The 15,783-nt window shown below is 44.8% G+C and overlaps 1 protein-coding gene across 1 annotated transcript in view; it reads right to left on the bottom strand.

Annotated features, from left to right (window-relative positions):
• LOC131264421 (lipase 3-like) overlaps positions 1–10,551 on the bottom strand; it is a 34,859-nt gene extending 24,308 nt beyond the window's left edge. Inside the window, exon 1 of the mRNA XM_058266724.1 lies at positions 10,495–10,551. Coding sequence (XP_058122707.1) covers positions 10,495–10,551 — 57 coding nt within the window. The remainder of the gene's footprint in view (positions 1–10,494) is intronic.
• Between the last annotated feature and the right edge of the window lie 5,232 nt (positions 10,552–15,783).

Raw genomic sequence — 15,783 nt, forward strand, 5'->3', positions numbered from 1 at the left:
GACGGTCTCGTTCGGATGGTTTTTGATGCTGTTTCACTGGTGTATTATTAATATCAACACCGAACTAGGGTGTACTTCGTAAGAAAATTGTGATGCGCGGTATTTTATTACGAAACGAAGAAGATTGATTTGGGAAAGCAAAAGCCTACATGTTTGAGAAAGAAGGCTTTCGTATAAAACGTCCAAAGTTATGGATAGACTGTGTTTCATATTTTAGATCTGCTGTATCAGCACTACATCATAAAGGAAATATGAAATGGAAGCACACATAACAGGGGTATTGAATATTTAACAAAGCCAAAAGCAGAACTGTGCGCCAGGGACATGTTAAAACGAATACTAAAAAGTAAAAAAAATCGTACATAAAAGATGTTATGACACACATAAAACTCATGTTTCAACAGTCATCTGTTTCAACCTTTGACTTATGTGATGAACAAAGGCAATAAAAACGAAACTCTTATGTGTACCTATAACAAAACTCTTGCTTGTTTTTAGCAATAACCTTACAGCACAGGTTTTTTCTGTTATTGCATTTAAAAACTTGGCATTTTTTTAAATAAAAGTTCGTCAAGAGTGGTAATGCGATAAGACAAACATCAATCAACACAAAATATTTTTAATTCGGTTGACTAATTTCATTTAAGCCAGCGATAGAACATAGCTTGAAAATGTCTTTACTTTTTCAGCATTCTAAAATAATTTAATAGATATTTCGACAAATGCCAAATGCAATCGCAATAGCCTACCTTCGGCAAAACAAAGCTTGTTGGTTTAATTAAAATTTCGTCAGCTTGCCACTGCGACTTCGAGTGGCCCATCCAGAGGGCTCGAAGTTTACCCTTTGCTGCCGTTCTAATCCCTTTCGGAGGCAACCCTTGGTCGCTTGCTTGCACAATCCATTCGAACAATTCGTGTCCGATCTTGGACCTCCACCTCGCGACGTGACAAGAGCACTTTCGTTAGCGTTAGTGCAGCGAAAAACCAACAACGGCGTACCACGGATCGACGACCGGCTGATTCCTTCAGCCCCGTTTTTCCGCCGCGCAGGTCGCGGAACAACCGGCTTGAGGTCAGCCGCGTGTTCGTCTCGAAAATCCACAAAACCGAAAGCACGCCCCGGGTCAGACATTCGCCACCGCCACACATTCCCGACCTCAAAGCACGCTCATCGTTTTGCGCCATTTTCGGTTGCGACTCCCTCCCCCTCAAACTCTAAACCCTGCACACGAACGGCCATGCTGACCTACTGCACTGCATTGCAAGGCGGGCAAGGAACTCGCTCCCTATCGCTACCGGCGCAATGCGGCGAAAAAACCGGTAGAGAACGATAGTGCGGCAATTATCTTAAGCGAAAAATAAACGCCACTTCACTGGCGGCGGCGGCGGCGGGGAAGAAAGCTGGACCTAACCTCAAAAGCGCCATAGCACCACGGAAAGAAAAACGTTAAGTAAAGCGGTGCCGAAACGGTGGCTGCCGCAAGTGGCTCTCGTTGCGCCGGCATCAGGGTTTCGTTCACCTCACTGGGTGTAGGCGGCGCAAAACGGTTGTGAAATATTTAATTTTAAACCAACGACCTGTTTCTCTATTTTGGTTTCTCTGCTTCTCTCGTTCCCTTCGCGACGGATCGGTTCCAGCAGCGAAGAAGATTTATTTCACCGGGATGGGGATGCTAAGTGCTGGAACGTGTAAGTGCTCCAAAGCGGCGATCTCTGCCAGATCGCTGCCACCATGATAGGTGGATTCATCTTCTGCATCTCGTGGGATTGATCGGTGGTGTGCAGATGTTCCAACAACTCCTCAACACTCCCCAACCGGGTTGACCGAAAACTATCCGCTCGAGACGCAAGCCGAACAGCTGTGAAATTTGCATCGAAAAACGAAAGCACAATGGGAGCAACGCCGTTTTCCCAGCAACCGACTCCACACGAACTCCAATGTAGGCGGGCTCACACCACATAAATCTTGTCTCAAAGCTTACCCTTCTGCCACATGTTTGTTGGGGGAAAACTGGCAACGACAGTCCCCTGCATGCCCGTTCCCAACATTCGTTCGTTTTCCATTTCATTTCTTCGGACCCCATCTCGGAACCGTCTCCTATAGAGGTTCGGTTGGTCTAAGGCAGCTAACGAACGTCACATGGTGCGAAAAACAAGGATCCGTATCCACGTGGTGGTTGGTATGCGTGCGCAGCGGGACTGGCAATTAGGAAAATAGGTTAGAAATTGCAACCGCAACCGAGGCGAGTCAAAACAGTCCGACAGATTCACTTTTCACTGGGCCAGAGGCGGTTGCGTGTGGCGTCGGGATCTTGTTTTCCTGGTGACCTCAATATTCAGAAAAACGAAAACAAATGTTGACTTGAATTTCCGCACGGGAGCTTCTTACTTTGTAGATAAAAATCTAACCAACACCTTTGCGAGATAATTTCCTACATGATTTCTTCAACACCAACTCACAATTTCTTGATGTTGATTTACTTCCTCGAGTGTCATTATCGTTCGGAGTTGATAAAACATAAGTTTCCGATTTGGAATGCCATCTTGCTCGCCTTGATTCGTGCCAATCTCTCGCCGACTCTCGTTTTCCAACGACTTCACGCCCATTTTTGCCGGTTAGTGGCGAGGGAAAATTGAGCCTATCGTTCGATGGCTGAGCATCTCCATCCATCCAGCTCAGGGATCAAGCTTTCCGCCCAATCGAATCCACGGCAACCATCGACAACAAGCCCTTTCCAGCGTGAAGATGCTTCGCTCGTTCGTTTCAATTAATCTTACGCTGCCCTGGCTTCGGGCTGCGCGTTGGACGAACGTTTGAAGTCGCTTCGCCGGAGCTTGGCAAGCCTTGTGCGGTCCGGAGATGCCTCTCGCAACAGGACCGGAGCGACACGGTACGTCTTCGAGCTCTCGGTATTTTATTTTCCTCTCTTTTTCTTTTTCTGTAACACCGATGTTATGCTTCAATCAGGACAGGTTTCCAACCTGTCATCGGCTTCGTGCAAAACCCAACGATGGAAGAAACTCCGTTACCGTCTGCCAGCCTCGAGGCAAGCGGCCAGAGCGTCGCTTCGGCGAGAAACCAGATTCAATTTCTAATTTTCTGCTCGCCGGCGTTCGTAGCCGGGTTTGAGCACTTTTCTTAGCTGGCAAACGTTTAGTTGCAGCATATTTTCGCTTCACCACTACTACAAGCACTTACGAACACGGGCGAAGCAGTGCCGATGCCTGTTCGACGGCAGAGGGTGCTGCACCTGATGGTCGATTTTCGATTCCTGCGCCCTGCCTGAGCTAATGCGACAAATATGCTAATGGCGAATATGCGCCCCGGCATTATTTGTCGAACAAAGTGGCTGCAAACAACGAACGCTCGGGGTGATGGTTCGTTGTGTTGTCTCCTCTGTTCAGTCGAGGTGGGAAGAATGTGGGATAAACTGCTGCGCCTAGTTTTTCCCATGAATACTGAAGCCCACATTCGTGGACATTATTGGCATCGATAATTGTAGTTCGCCAGCGACATTAGAATAATGTTTGCTTCAAAACAAACGTTGTTGTACAGTGTAGAGAGTTTAACAATCATGTTAGAAACGCTTATATGTTTTAAACATTACTTGAAGGGTTAAATAAACTCGTAAAAAATACACATTGGAAACGGGATCTGTCAAGTCATCGTCGAAAATCGATTATCCACGTATTTCCCCAATTAATTTCTCGGACGTAAACATCGCAACCTCATTCCAGCATAACGGCCGGATGATTTACTTTCCCATATCGTGGTGATCACACCCAGATTTTCTTTTCCCTGATGACAGTTTTGAGGTAACTGTTTGGGAAAGCGACCCTCTCTGATCGATCGAATGATATGAGCTTCCGGCTACCGGTGATCGTTAATTCACGATCACGATAGTGAACGATGCCAAAATTTACTTCCTGTCGATCACGATTCACATGGCAGAAATTGACAACTCATCTCTGCTCCAGATCGATTTAATAGCTTTGGGAAAAATTTTACGTATTTTTATCTGGATCAACTCCGGGGGAAGTCTTCCGGAGTCGCAAGTGGAACTACATATAAGTACCGATAATATCTGCCAAATAATTGGCCTCCGGTAAGTAAACCAACTAACAGTTCGGGAGAAATCGGCAGCTTGTTCCGGCCAATTTAGTGACAGTGGGACTTTCCGCCAGGACCTTTCAAAAACCAAATGGTTTCCCTCACTCGGCGAAAGCTCGAACTATTATTTTGGTTGGGCACATTGACTCCTGGTTTGTGATTTTTAACCATCGCTAAACCACACCAGTTTTCTCGAAATAAATACAACAGTGTCCGGCTCGTAAAAATAAAACAAAACAGCCGGCCCACACCCGGAACAAGCACCATGGGCCACGGTCATGTGTGAAAGTTTTATGCTCTACCGCAAGTCTTCTCGCGTTAATTTTTGTGTTATTATTTAATGCTCCGCTTTGGCGAAACCTGTCTCCCGGTTCCGGGCGCGGTAGAGCGGTTTCGAAACGGTTTTCTTCGGCAAAATAAAACGACAAATCCCATAGCCAACGGCGCGAATGAACGAGCGAAGCGGTTGTAATGGGACGGGATGAGTTTTCGCTTTTTTCCCCGGGGCGTATTGTTCGTTTAATTGAACTTGATTTTCAGGTTCACTTTCGTTTTCGTTGAGGCTTTGGGTCTTCTCGGGGATCTTCCGTTTGTGTGTGACATCGGCCGCCTCAGCCGGCAGAAACCGGTCGCCGAAGTGCTTTTTATTAGCCAGTTCATGTTTACGATCGGTGGCAACTTTAGCGCTTTCTAGAGGATGGTAGATTTTATATTTCAATGATTATTGCACAAATTTATAGAAGTTCTTTCGAATATTCACCTAACCACCACCTTTAAATAACTGTTAGCAACTAATCAAACTAAACAACACATAGTCTCGTTTAAAATTATGTCCGACGATACAGGGTTTTGATTCATATAACAGAACACTTGAATCAGTTGCTGATATGTTTTAACCAGGTACTGGAACAGTGCATCTCAACTGTGGAAGTTTGCAACCAAATAATGGAATGTTGCATACATTGAAAGCTTTTCTTCTCTGGAGCAATGCCAATAGATCTAGAGTTTTATTTAGGGTTTTGTGGAATTTTACAAATGTTATGTTTCAACAAGTCATCATTCGGTAGATAAAAACATGTCTAAATGGTAACAGCAAACGCAAAAATTACATGCACATTTAGTTTAATTCTTTTTTTCTTCCCGTGTATGAAAGTGTACCCGACCCGACTCTCACACAATGAAAGCATATAACATTATAACTTGTGGTAACATTACATTTGTAGAGTCCCACAGAACCATAAATAAAACTCTAAATCTGTTTGCATTGCTCCAGATAATAATTACATACCTCCAGGCAATGTATGAAAAATTCCATTATTTGAATGCAAGTGTTCCATTATATGACTCGAAACCGAGTATGTACGCATCAACAGAGGGAGTTTTTCGTTTATCCGACATTTTCCTACACTGAAACAGTAAATCCATCACTCGTCGCGAGCCGTTAATAAAGATCGCATCGTGTTGATCGTCCGAAAACAATTTCATTTTGTTGCGTTTTCCCTTTCCTCCAGCGCACAGTGGTTTACTTCTTCCGAAAGGGCTCATTTCTCCATTTAGGCACGCTGCCACGCAGCGCAACACAAAACAACCGAATGCGCACGCGTTTGTATTCATTAGCCTCGAAATAGTTTCACATATTGTTTCTCGGTGCGGATGGCGGGCAGCCAGACGCGTCAATAAAAACGTGTTCCAACATTTCCTTACACTATTTCCACTTCCAGCTGGTATTTCCCCACAGTCTGGTTGGCACAAAATCTTGCTACCCGGTTTATGAAAGCTCGAAAAAATGCAGGTTATACGTTTCCGGTTGCTTTGAGCCACCTAGTGCGGTTAGGAAAACGTTCGCGGAAATCCTGCTAACTTAGAAGTAGATGCAGTCCGATTTTCTTGCATGACTTTTATGTTCCGTTGGTTGTTTTCAGTTTTGTAAACTAAATTTCTGCACTTCCTTGGTCTTGGCAAGATTTATTGTTGATTACTTTATTTTTTCCACCAGTCAGCCAAACATTTTGCTTTCTTACCATTTCGAATGGTTGAGTAATGGAAACGGCATGGATATATTTTCCGGAAAAAACTCTTTGCCTCACACGACGCTAAAGCAAAAATTGCTTCGATAAAAATTGATTCCTTAAAGAGCCAGCCGATTAGGATGTTAAACGATTGCTAGTACTCGGACGTCAAACGGGCGGGAAATTGGAAAATCGCGTATTGAAGCTATTGCACAACGCAAGCGGAAAAAGAACAGAGAAAGAAGACAGCGGTCTGTCGGAACGAGACGCTCGCTGCCAGTTGGAATGTCGGCAACAATAAAATAAAGCGCTTACAGTACGAGATCTTCCGTGGTTCCGGCAGACTACACAGAGTGAGTGGGGTGAAAAAGAGACACGTATCAGAGGAAAAATGGTTTTTCGCCAAAACACATCAACGCAAGGCGCTTGTGGGAGGGTTTTAGGGAAAATGAAACAACCTAATCACCCGCCCGTTAGGAGTGCACGGTAAACATGCCTCTTATGCTTTGCTAATTCGCAGGCTCTTCGTTTCTCCGAACGGTTCGCTTTTTTCTGCCATCTTCTTTTCTCATTAGTGATGCACGAATTTCTCCAACGCCTTGCCTTGGATGCGTACTCACCCAAACGCCCTCCCCGTACGGTTGCGCCAATACCCCGGGGGAGGAAAATGCAGCATGGACCACCATAATAATAATTGGAAAGGCTCGCCACGGTGGGTTACAATTATTTCGTTATGTGAAAACATTTCTTCCGATCTGCGAAGCGCATCTGCTGGTGAACAAAAACGGGCAGCGGAAATCGATGGGCAAGACGAATTCGATACGATTTTCGCGGAACATTGGCCTGATTTTGGTCGAATTATTTTTCTTCGGGAGGGTTTTCCATTAACTTTTATTATAAGGTGGTGGTGTATTAAAGTTTTCAAAAGAGGATAAATTTTGCACAAAATTATAAAATTGCACAATGCAGAAAATTACGTAGAAAGTAAAGAAAAACCCTCATCTACATGGAAGACATGACTTCGTATCTTTTAATGCAGCACCAAAAACTAAACTCTAAATTATCTGTGATCTAAACATGTTGACATGAGATTATTGGGAAATGGGACACCAACTTACAATCTATCAATTGAAAAGAAAAACTCTTCTCAATCATTTCTCGAGCAGCCTCTTAATCGTCCTTGAAAAACGCCCCTGAAGAAGCTCAATTTACTTTTGCTTTTGTTTCGTTTTGAAATCGATTTCTTAACTTGACTCTCCGGAAGGCCAAAGGCTCACTCCCGAACTCGACACACTCGGTGAGGATGACGCTCGTTATTCGTTTTATGCGAACCACACGACGATCATCACGACATTGACCTTGCCTCGCTTGTTCGGTTCGCGACGATCACGACGCCGAGAAGCGCACCGGGACTCCGCTCGGAGTCCCGGTTTGGCCGAACGAAAACAAACGCCCCACCGAAAACGGGAGATTTCAATGGGGCGGCGGTGAAAAGGAAAGCCGTCACGTGCGACGGAACGACGGCTAGGCCGGGGTTGGAAATAATAAAAATAAAAACCGGTTATCCATCCAGCTAGCCACCGGATCATTATCTCCAGCGGCGAGCGCCGCGAACGCGGGAAGAAGCGAGCGCGTGTTACTGAAGATGACGTCGACAAAACCGCGGAGAACGGAGGGGAAAGAGCACGAGGGCGAGCAAAAAGTGCATTGCTCTGCGGAGATGGAGGAGGAGAAAGAAAAGCAACCCTACCCTAAGGGAGGGAAGATAAAAACAAACGGTACTTCATGAACGACCGGCATCGACGTCGGCAGGGCACGCGAAAATGCGCGATCGAAGCAAGAGAAAGGGAAAATCTTCTGCTCTGCCGCGCGCGTGTGTAAAGCTTTCAGCCTCAGGCTCATCCACAAGCGACGATGAGGGAAGATGGAGGCTGCGAAGGGAACATCCGAACAAGCTTTGGGCTGATGCTGCGAAGCCCAAGCGAATAAACAAGCATCGAAAGCGATCGTTTGATGCATCGGCGATGGAGAGCAATAGAGGCAGCATAAAATATGCTAATATGCTAATGTTTATTTGTTCCCCAGCCCCCGGTCAATCGTGGTGCATGGATGGAGTCTAACAAGCCATTAGGTGCCGAATTTATAGCCACCGGATCTCGACGAGAGTCGCTGAAGAGTTTATCATAATAGCAATAATAATAGTGGTCAAGATTTCGTAGTTCCGTTTCCTTTTTGGGCATGTTTGTTATTGTTTTTCTTCCCGTTGCCTCGTATTTTTCTCTCGTTGCATCAACAGATGGTATGATGCAGGTCGAGAGAGCTCGTTTCGGTGATCTACCATTAGCTGATCGCTGTACGAAAAATAATAAGCGAGAGAGATCAAGGAAAATCAAACGAACGAAAGAGACATGTTTGAACAATCCTGTCTAATCAAAAAGAAAAGTATGATTTAATGAAGTCAATTTCGTCGTTTTTCTAGTCAAATTGTTTTCTGATTGAGATCTCAGGCGTGTATTTTTATGCTAATCCGAGAAACTCCAGTGCCGATAGAAAGTGTCATGCGAAGCCGTACGTTCAGTCCGTTGCATTGATTTCAGCGCTTTTCTTCCACTAATAAAGAAATAAACATTCCCAGCTTGTGAATAAGCCGGGTGCGGATTTAATTGAAAATAAACTTTCCCAAATTTAAGTCTCCGTTTGCTCGGCGAGCAACCGATTCTCTTCTTTCCATAACACACACACAGATAAATCATGGACCAATTGATCCCAATTACTTTGCCATCGCCCCGTGTTTGCTATTATCTGATGAGAAAATTTCCTCCCCCAACCGACTAGTTGGCGGTTGTATTTTCTTTTAAGTTTTTCACTGGGAACTGGGCGGTTCAGTGAACGTTGCCCAAGTCACAAAATAATTACCACCTCTAATGACAAGGTTCACAACGGTTGCTTTAAGACCGTCGGACGAACCCTAGACTGAGAATTGGGAAATTGTTAGGGATGGTGCAAAAATTTTCCTAACCCACAACTCGTTAGGCTGGGATTTTTCTTTTCGGCTCCCGTTCACCGTCTGCCGGGGAGGAATTGAAAGGTAACCCAAATTCTCATGATCTCATGATGCCAGGTGATGGATGGCAAAATGAAACCGATAGAGATGAGATCAAGGTGAGTGATGGAGTGCGAAGATATTTGCACAACATGATAGTCGTCTTCGTTGGTTTATTTAAAAGGGAAATTAATATGGAAATTTGAAATTGTTCAATTCGCAAACTTGGTTGGTTTGAAGAGTGATGTTTATCTTTGATTCATTCTGGGATTATAAAAATGTTTCAAACGTATGTTTACTCACAACAACTACACTTCAAACCTTCTTCCGCTTCGTTCACCAGCAGACTGTGTTTCAAACACGTGCCATAAAGTGGTACCGGAATGGCGTTTGACCTAATCCACTCAACAAGCAGCGGACCTGCTACAACTCAGGGTAATAAATGATCGGCTCCACTACACCGTGAACATCATGTAATCCAATCCGGACAGTACACTTTACGACATTCCAAGCACAAAGTCGAGCTCGCTTCGTCTAACAAGGGTTCCCCGTTTGTTGCGTCGTTGAAGTCTCTGTTCAACAAGCTTTCGTTTCCGCGACCCCGTGACAGTTATTTGCCTTGTGCGTTGTTAAATCTACTAAAATAGATATGAAAAATTACCGTACCATCCCCAAAACCTTCACTTGAAGGTCTGCAAATTCCAATCGAAACGGACTTTTCCTTAACTTTCGAATGTGTTTGATTTGGGTGTTGGGTAAAGCAATGAGAGAAATAGAGTTGCTCAGCTGATTATCCTCGCAATATGTCATGCTCAAAGTAGCAGCACATTAGAAAGGTGTGCGGATTAAGTGGATCTAAATTGATGGCGATCCGTTGGCACCCGGAGCGCCCTCGAAGGCGCCTTGGAGACGTAAACAACCGCAAAAAAGGCTTGATTCGGAACCGAATTTATCAAAGATTCACCCAACGACACCTTCCATAAAGCTTCGCACGAGCTTTGCCAGTTCGCGCCACCATCGGATCGGATGCAACGGCCGCGTTGAGCGATTTATGCGATCGAGCTTCTGGCCAATCGATAAATTGGAGCTTGAAATTGGACCCTACCCCGGGGCGAGGTTTTACCGATTCTTCCGGTGAGGTTATGTGTCTTGCTGTTCGAACGAGACGGACTCGGTTGTGGTTTGCGACCCAAGCCGTCTGGACCAGCCAATAAGATGATAAGCTTGTAAGGTCGCTCCGAATGTAGTCCGTCTCGCCTTCGCCTCGGGAAGGCAGGGCAAAAAAGAGCAACAAAAGGCAAACAACGGACGGAGTTTCTGTGCAGACTTACATGCAGCAGGTCGCCATACCGCGGATTGGACCACTTGGCTTCAAGACCGCTATACATGGTAGTTTCAACTTTCATTTTTGCTACCTCTACCGGTTGCGGTTGCCGTTTTAAAGCATATTTTTTGGTCCCCAACACAACCCTTTTCACTCCGCTCCTTCCTTCTCGCCACGATGGAGTTATGTGCGTGCGGTGGCCGGTGGGTTGATTTGCCAAGGTCACGCCCGAAATCGAGATTCTCTGACCATCGACTACGGTGGGCAAGGTGACGGGAAGAGGGATGAAATGAGAGCACCGTTTGCTGGAAGTAGTTCGGACATATTGTTAAGGTTGTTGTTAATCAACCACTGAAGAGGAAACAACTCACATGGGCATGGTGGTGGTGGACAGTTGTATTATTCTTCCTGATTAATAAGTCAAATTGAAAGTTGCTAGCGTTAAGCATTAACAGAATTAAAAAAAAAAGGAAACGTTGCCTATTATCGATAAATTCAAACAAAAGTCTATTCGTACTTGAGAGAGTAAAAGGAGGATTTCAACCAATATTAGACCACCAATATTCATCGACCCAAATTTGCAAACAAACCACCCACCAGTTGGAGTTGAAATACACATGTAGAAATTGCCACATTCATCACCTGATAAAAATGTCACGCTTGTCGACCATGAGTGGAGGAAAAAGCTTCAATGACAAATAAGACTCATCCATTGCTGTCATTTCACGTACGCCAATTTTTTCCACTGTCAATTTCCTTCCCAACCGGTTTGAATGCCTTCAGGTTTTCAAACATTTGTGCAACCAGTTTTAGCAAGCCCATTGTTTCTCGTGCAAGTTGTTGTGAGCAAATTTCTCCTTTCATATACTTGTTTATGTCTGTTTTGCTTCACTGTCACTGTTCTTTAAGTTAGTAACAACAAGGAGTAGGAGGGCAAACATTTGTCTACAATCATTTGAAGTGGAAAATCACCCCCCGATGAGCTTGGCAAATAACAATATGCTGATGGCCAATTTGTGGTCAAATTTTGCCAAGAGTACAAGTGTAAATTTGACGCATAGAAAAAACAAGCCACACCAACAAAACAAACCACCGGCGAATGAAGAGACTAAATTAGGACAAATCAAGCTTCTTCACCTTTAAGAGCCCCTGCTTAAGAGGTGCTTCGTCCTCTGTCTTTGCGCACTACGGTACACACTTAGGGATGAAGAAAATTAATATCAATTTAATCCTCCACCGTCAGCATCGCTCGAGCACCCTCCTGCGCCATCTTCAGAAAATATCGACCTAACGAAAAAAAAACTTCGACAAACTTTTTCCACCTTCGAGATGGGTGGAAGGTGCGTTATGCGATAATTATGGTACTTATGTTCGCACGGTTTGGAAAATGGCTGTTCATACCCGAAGGGAACAACATTTAATGAAGGACGTTTTTTGTGGGGTTCCTTTGGCATCCACTCCACCGCCGCTTCTAACGCTCTCCACATTTCTATTTTCGGCTGCATATGATTTCGTAAACGAGGAAGCGAACGAGGGATTTTTCACACGTAAACACCCGGCGGGACGCACCTAATTGATCGTTATACTAATTGCCGATGTGTGCGGTCGCATCGTAATACTTGACCGCATCCGGAACGAACTCGTGTTCGGAAGTTGTGGGTTAGCTGTGCAAGTGTAGAAATATTGAAGATGTGTAATCATTACGAGAAAAACGTATTCCCTCAGTAACAGAAAACTCTTAAGGGTTTCGAATCGATCCAAATGCGGTGAGTATTTTGAAATGAATATGCAATTCGTGTTTCTTTTAATGATTCCATTGCAACGAACGCCGGTTACATTGTCATCGTCCCTTATTTCACAAAGTTATCATTACATAAGACAGGTGGACCGAATGCGCCCAACCAGCTGCAAAACCACATTAAAACTAATCCACCAGCACACCCACCCTGCGTGGGGAGTCGTGTCACAACTTCATTGAAAGGCGGAGAAAAAAGTAAAACAAACAAACTCACCGGTTTTCATGGTGGTTCATGAAATCGAAAGCATTGCCCATACGGTTCGGGCGGGCGACATAAACGAAAGCAAAGCGACAATAGGCGCGATACGATACCGAGAAGGAAACACCCGGACCGTTGGCCGAGATCGGGAGAAAGTTATGTCGTTCGGCGCAAAAACAGTGCCAGAGTTAACAACGCGTGTCTTGCGGTGACTTTGGGGTGCGGTGTGGCCGACGTCTTGATGAATGCCAATCGAAAACAAAACACTTGCCCATTTTCGTGGTCTCGTGCCACCGCGGCAGTGGCAGTATAAGGGCAGTGTCGTTACAGACGATTTGATTCGTATTTTGTTGTGTGATGTAATTGGCGGACTCTGTCTTACACCGCGATCGTTATGTTTTAATCGACCCCAATTTTGCGATTTCGACAACCGGCCGCCATTTTGGGTTTAGGGGTTTAGTGAGGGATGAATTTGAACTAAAAGATTGTAATAGCTGCGAGAATGTTAATGCACCAAGCAGTTCAACTAATCAATTTACTAAAGCACCCGAAAAACTAACCGAATGGTAAACATCTTTGTAAGCCCTATTGTTTTTGTCGCCAGCAAGCGGACTATGGACTAGTGATGAGAATAACAACTCTTTTTAGAGATTTGAATCAGAGTGAATAATCATAACGATGATTCGAATCTTTAAGTCACTCTTTTGTGATTTAAAACGTGAAAAATGATTTATTAACCTTCGAGGTGATTTGAAATCTTAACTGGGATTTGAATCCCAAAAGAATGAACGAGTGGGTAAAAGAGTCACTAGTCGCCATTGCGATTCGAATCCCAAGTTGTGTTTCGAATCCCAAGTTGTGATTCGAATCCCAGTTTGGGAATCACTATATGCGATTCGAAACCCAAAAGAATGAACGAGTTGGTAAAAGAGTCGCTAGTCGCCCATGTAGTGATCCCAAACTGGGATTCGAATCACAACTTGGGATTCGAATCACAACTTGGGATTCGAATCCCTATGGCGACTAGCGACTCTTTTACCAACTCGGTCATTCTTTTGGGATTCGAATCCCAGTTAAGGATTCAAATCAAAGGGAGTCACAAAAACTATCTGTTAGGATTTAAATCGTTCATTCAATATTAAGATTCGAATCACTCATTCATTCTCACTCAGAGCGCACATCACTACTATGGACGTAATCAAGGACGTTTTTGTTACGATCAAGACATTTCCATTGCACGCCAAATGCCTACTTCCTGACTAACTGGCGTGAAAAAAGGCGACACAATAAAATTCCACAATTATGCACACCACATGTTCATTGTGCTCGATAATTACCTTCCGCTGGGTACAAAGAATACCGCACCAATCGCGGTCAAAACCCGGTAGCATTGCTCGTAAGCTTGATTAGCTTCGTTTTTTTTTATCCTACCCAGCGACATCGTGAAATTCGCTCACGGGCAAATCCTTTTCTGCAAATCGAGTGGCTAATCCGGTAGCGAAACGGTGGCTAAACCGCATCATTAGCGGGCGGCAGAGCGCCCTCGAACCAGAACAACAAATGTTATCCCATTTGCGATCGGATCGAGTTTCCTCGGTGCATTTTCCGCCCTCTGATGGCTGTGGATGCTGACCGCACGCTGGTGCACGAGGCCTCCAGCGGAAAACTGGTCATTTTCATTTGTCAATTGCAGGCATACAAGTGCTCCCGGTCGTCCCGTGTTTGGATGGGGCGGTTTTTGCTGCCCTTTTCCAGCCCGCTGTCAATTCGGTGAGTTAACTCAACAGTACATTTGCATTCAGCTCTATGCCATCGTTTGCGGTTGGCCCTTTCTTTGACCACCGTTTTGTCACAGTTCTGGACTGGAGGCGATTTTGCAAACAGAAGCCGAACGGTTTCTTTGCTGGCTGCCGCCACCGTCTTTACCTGCCTGATAGGTCTTTTCACGGTGTTTTATGCTTACGTCCCACCAAATACACACACAACCGACGAGATTTGTTTGTTTGATTCAAATTTCGTTTTTCCTCTTGCACGATCACTATCGTCCCCACCTTTCTGGCAGGTGCATTAAGTGCATTTTCCATGCGGTAAATTTTTTCCAAACACCAAAGGCGGGAGGCACTTTTTATCTTTTCGTTTTTCCACTCGCCCACCATTTGTGGCCCAACCGAAGCAAATGATGCAAAATGCATAAATACATCGAAACCACCAACACAATGGCGTCCGATGCATACATGAAACACACCGTGCCGTCCTCGGCAGGAGAAAAGCGTTGGATTTGGATTTGTTGTTTTTCCATTTTGCTTCAGTCAAGTGCTGGTATTGGAAAGCAAAAACCAAACAAAATTCCCCACACCGCATTACATTGTCCCCAGCGTGTGTATTCGCAAGGGGGTGGGTGGTGCATATGGCGCCAAATGAAGAAAAAACACACAATCGATCACATGAGAAAAAATGTGGCTTGGTGCAGGGGAAAACTCCATTCTCTATCCATACACCCACCCACGAGGAAGGAAAAGGGACGAGAAGCAGTGAATTTGAAATTGAACAAAAACACATCAAACATCAACCCAAAAGTACGCCACCAGACTGACCGAAACGAACCCACCCCTGGTGGGAGGTGGAAACGGGGTCGAGACCGAGGCAGGAAAAGCACCACGCCAAGCAGCTCGCCCGGAAGCCGATGCCGAGGAAGTCTTTTAACTTTCGTTTTCATTCATTTTCGATCATGATCGCGGGTGTACGCAGGAGGGGATGGCGGGGGTTGGGGTGGTATGGTGGTTTGTTTGCCGGTGAACCACTTTTAATGTCTTTCGTGTTGTCAATGTTTCGTTGTCTTGCTTTCTTGGGCGAGCTTACAACATCGATTGGGCGCGATTGAGTCATACATTAAATGGAATATGCTGGTTCATATACATCGCTCTATGCTCGAAATATGGGGCGACGAGGTTGGAAGGCATGAACGGTGGTACGCGAGGGAGTTGGGCGATGTATCGATCGCTGCACCTACGCGCCCGGGGTTCGTTTTGCGCAAGGTTTCGTGTATGTCACACACGTCGAACAACATCGCCACATTCCTGTGTCGGTTGGTTTGATCTGGTGGAGAGGAAAAATCTATCGATTTTGTTTCTTGAAGATCTGAAGAAAAAGAATGAGTAGTGGAAAACAAACTTCAGCTAAAGAAAACATTTAAAATAACAAGTAGAATCTTTTAGGAGAACCGAAACATCACTTTTGTTATAAAAAGTATATAATTTCCTGTACAACAAACAGAACTAATTTCACTTTGCGATACAAAT

Source organism: Anopheles coustani, chromosome 2, assembly GCF_943734705.1.
Source record: "Anopheles coustani chromosome 2, idAnoCousDA_361_x.2, whole genome shotgun sequence".
NCBI classification, from domain to species: Eukaryota; Metazoa; Arthropoda; class Insecta; order Diptera; family Culicidae; genus Anopheles; species Anopheles coustani.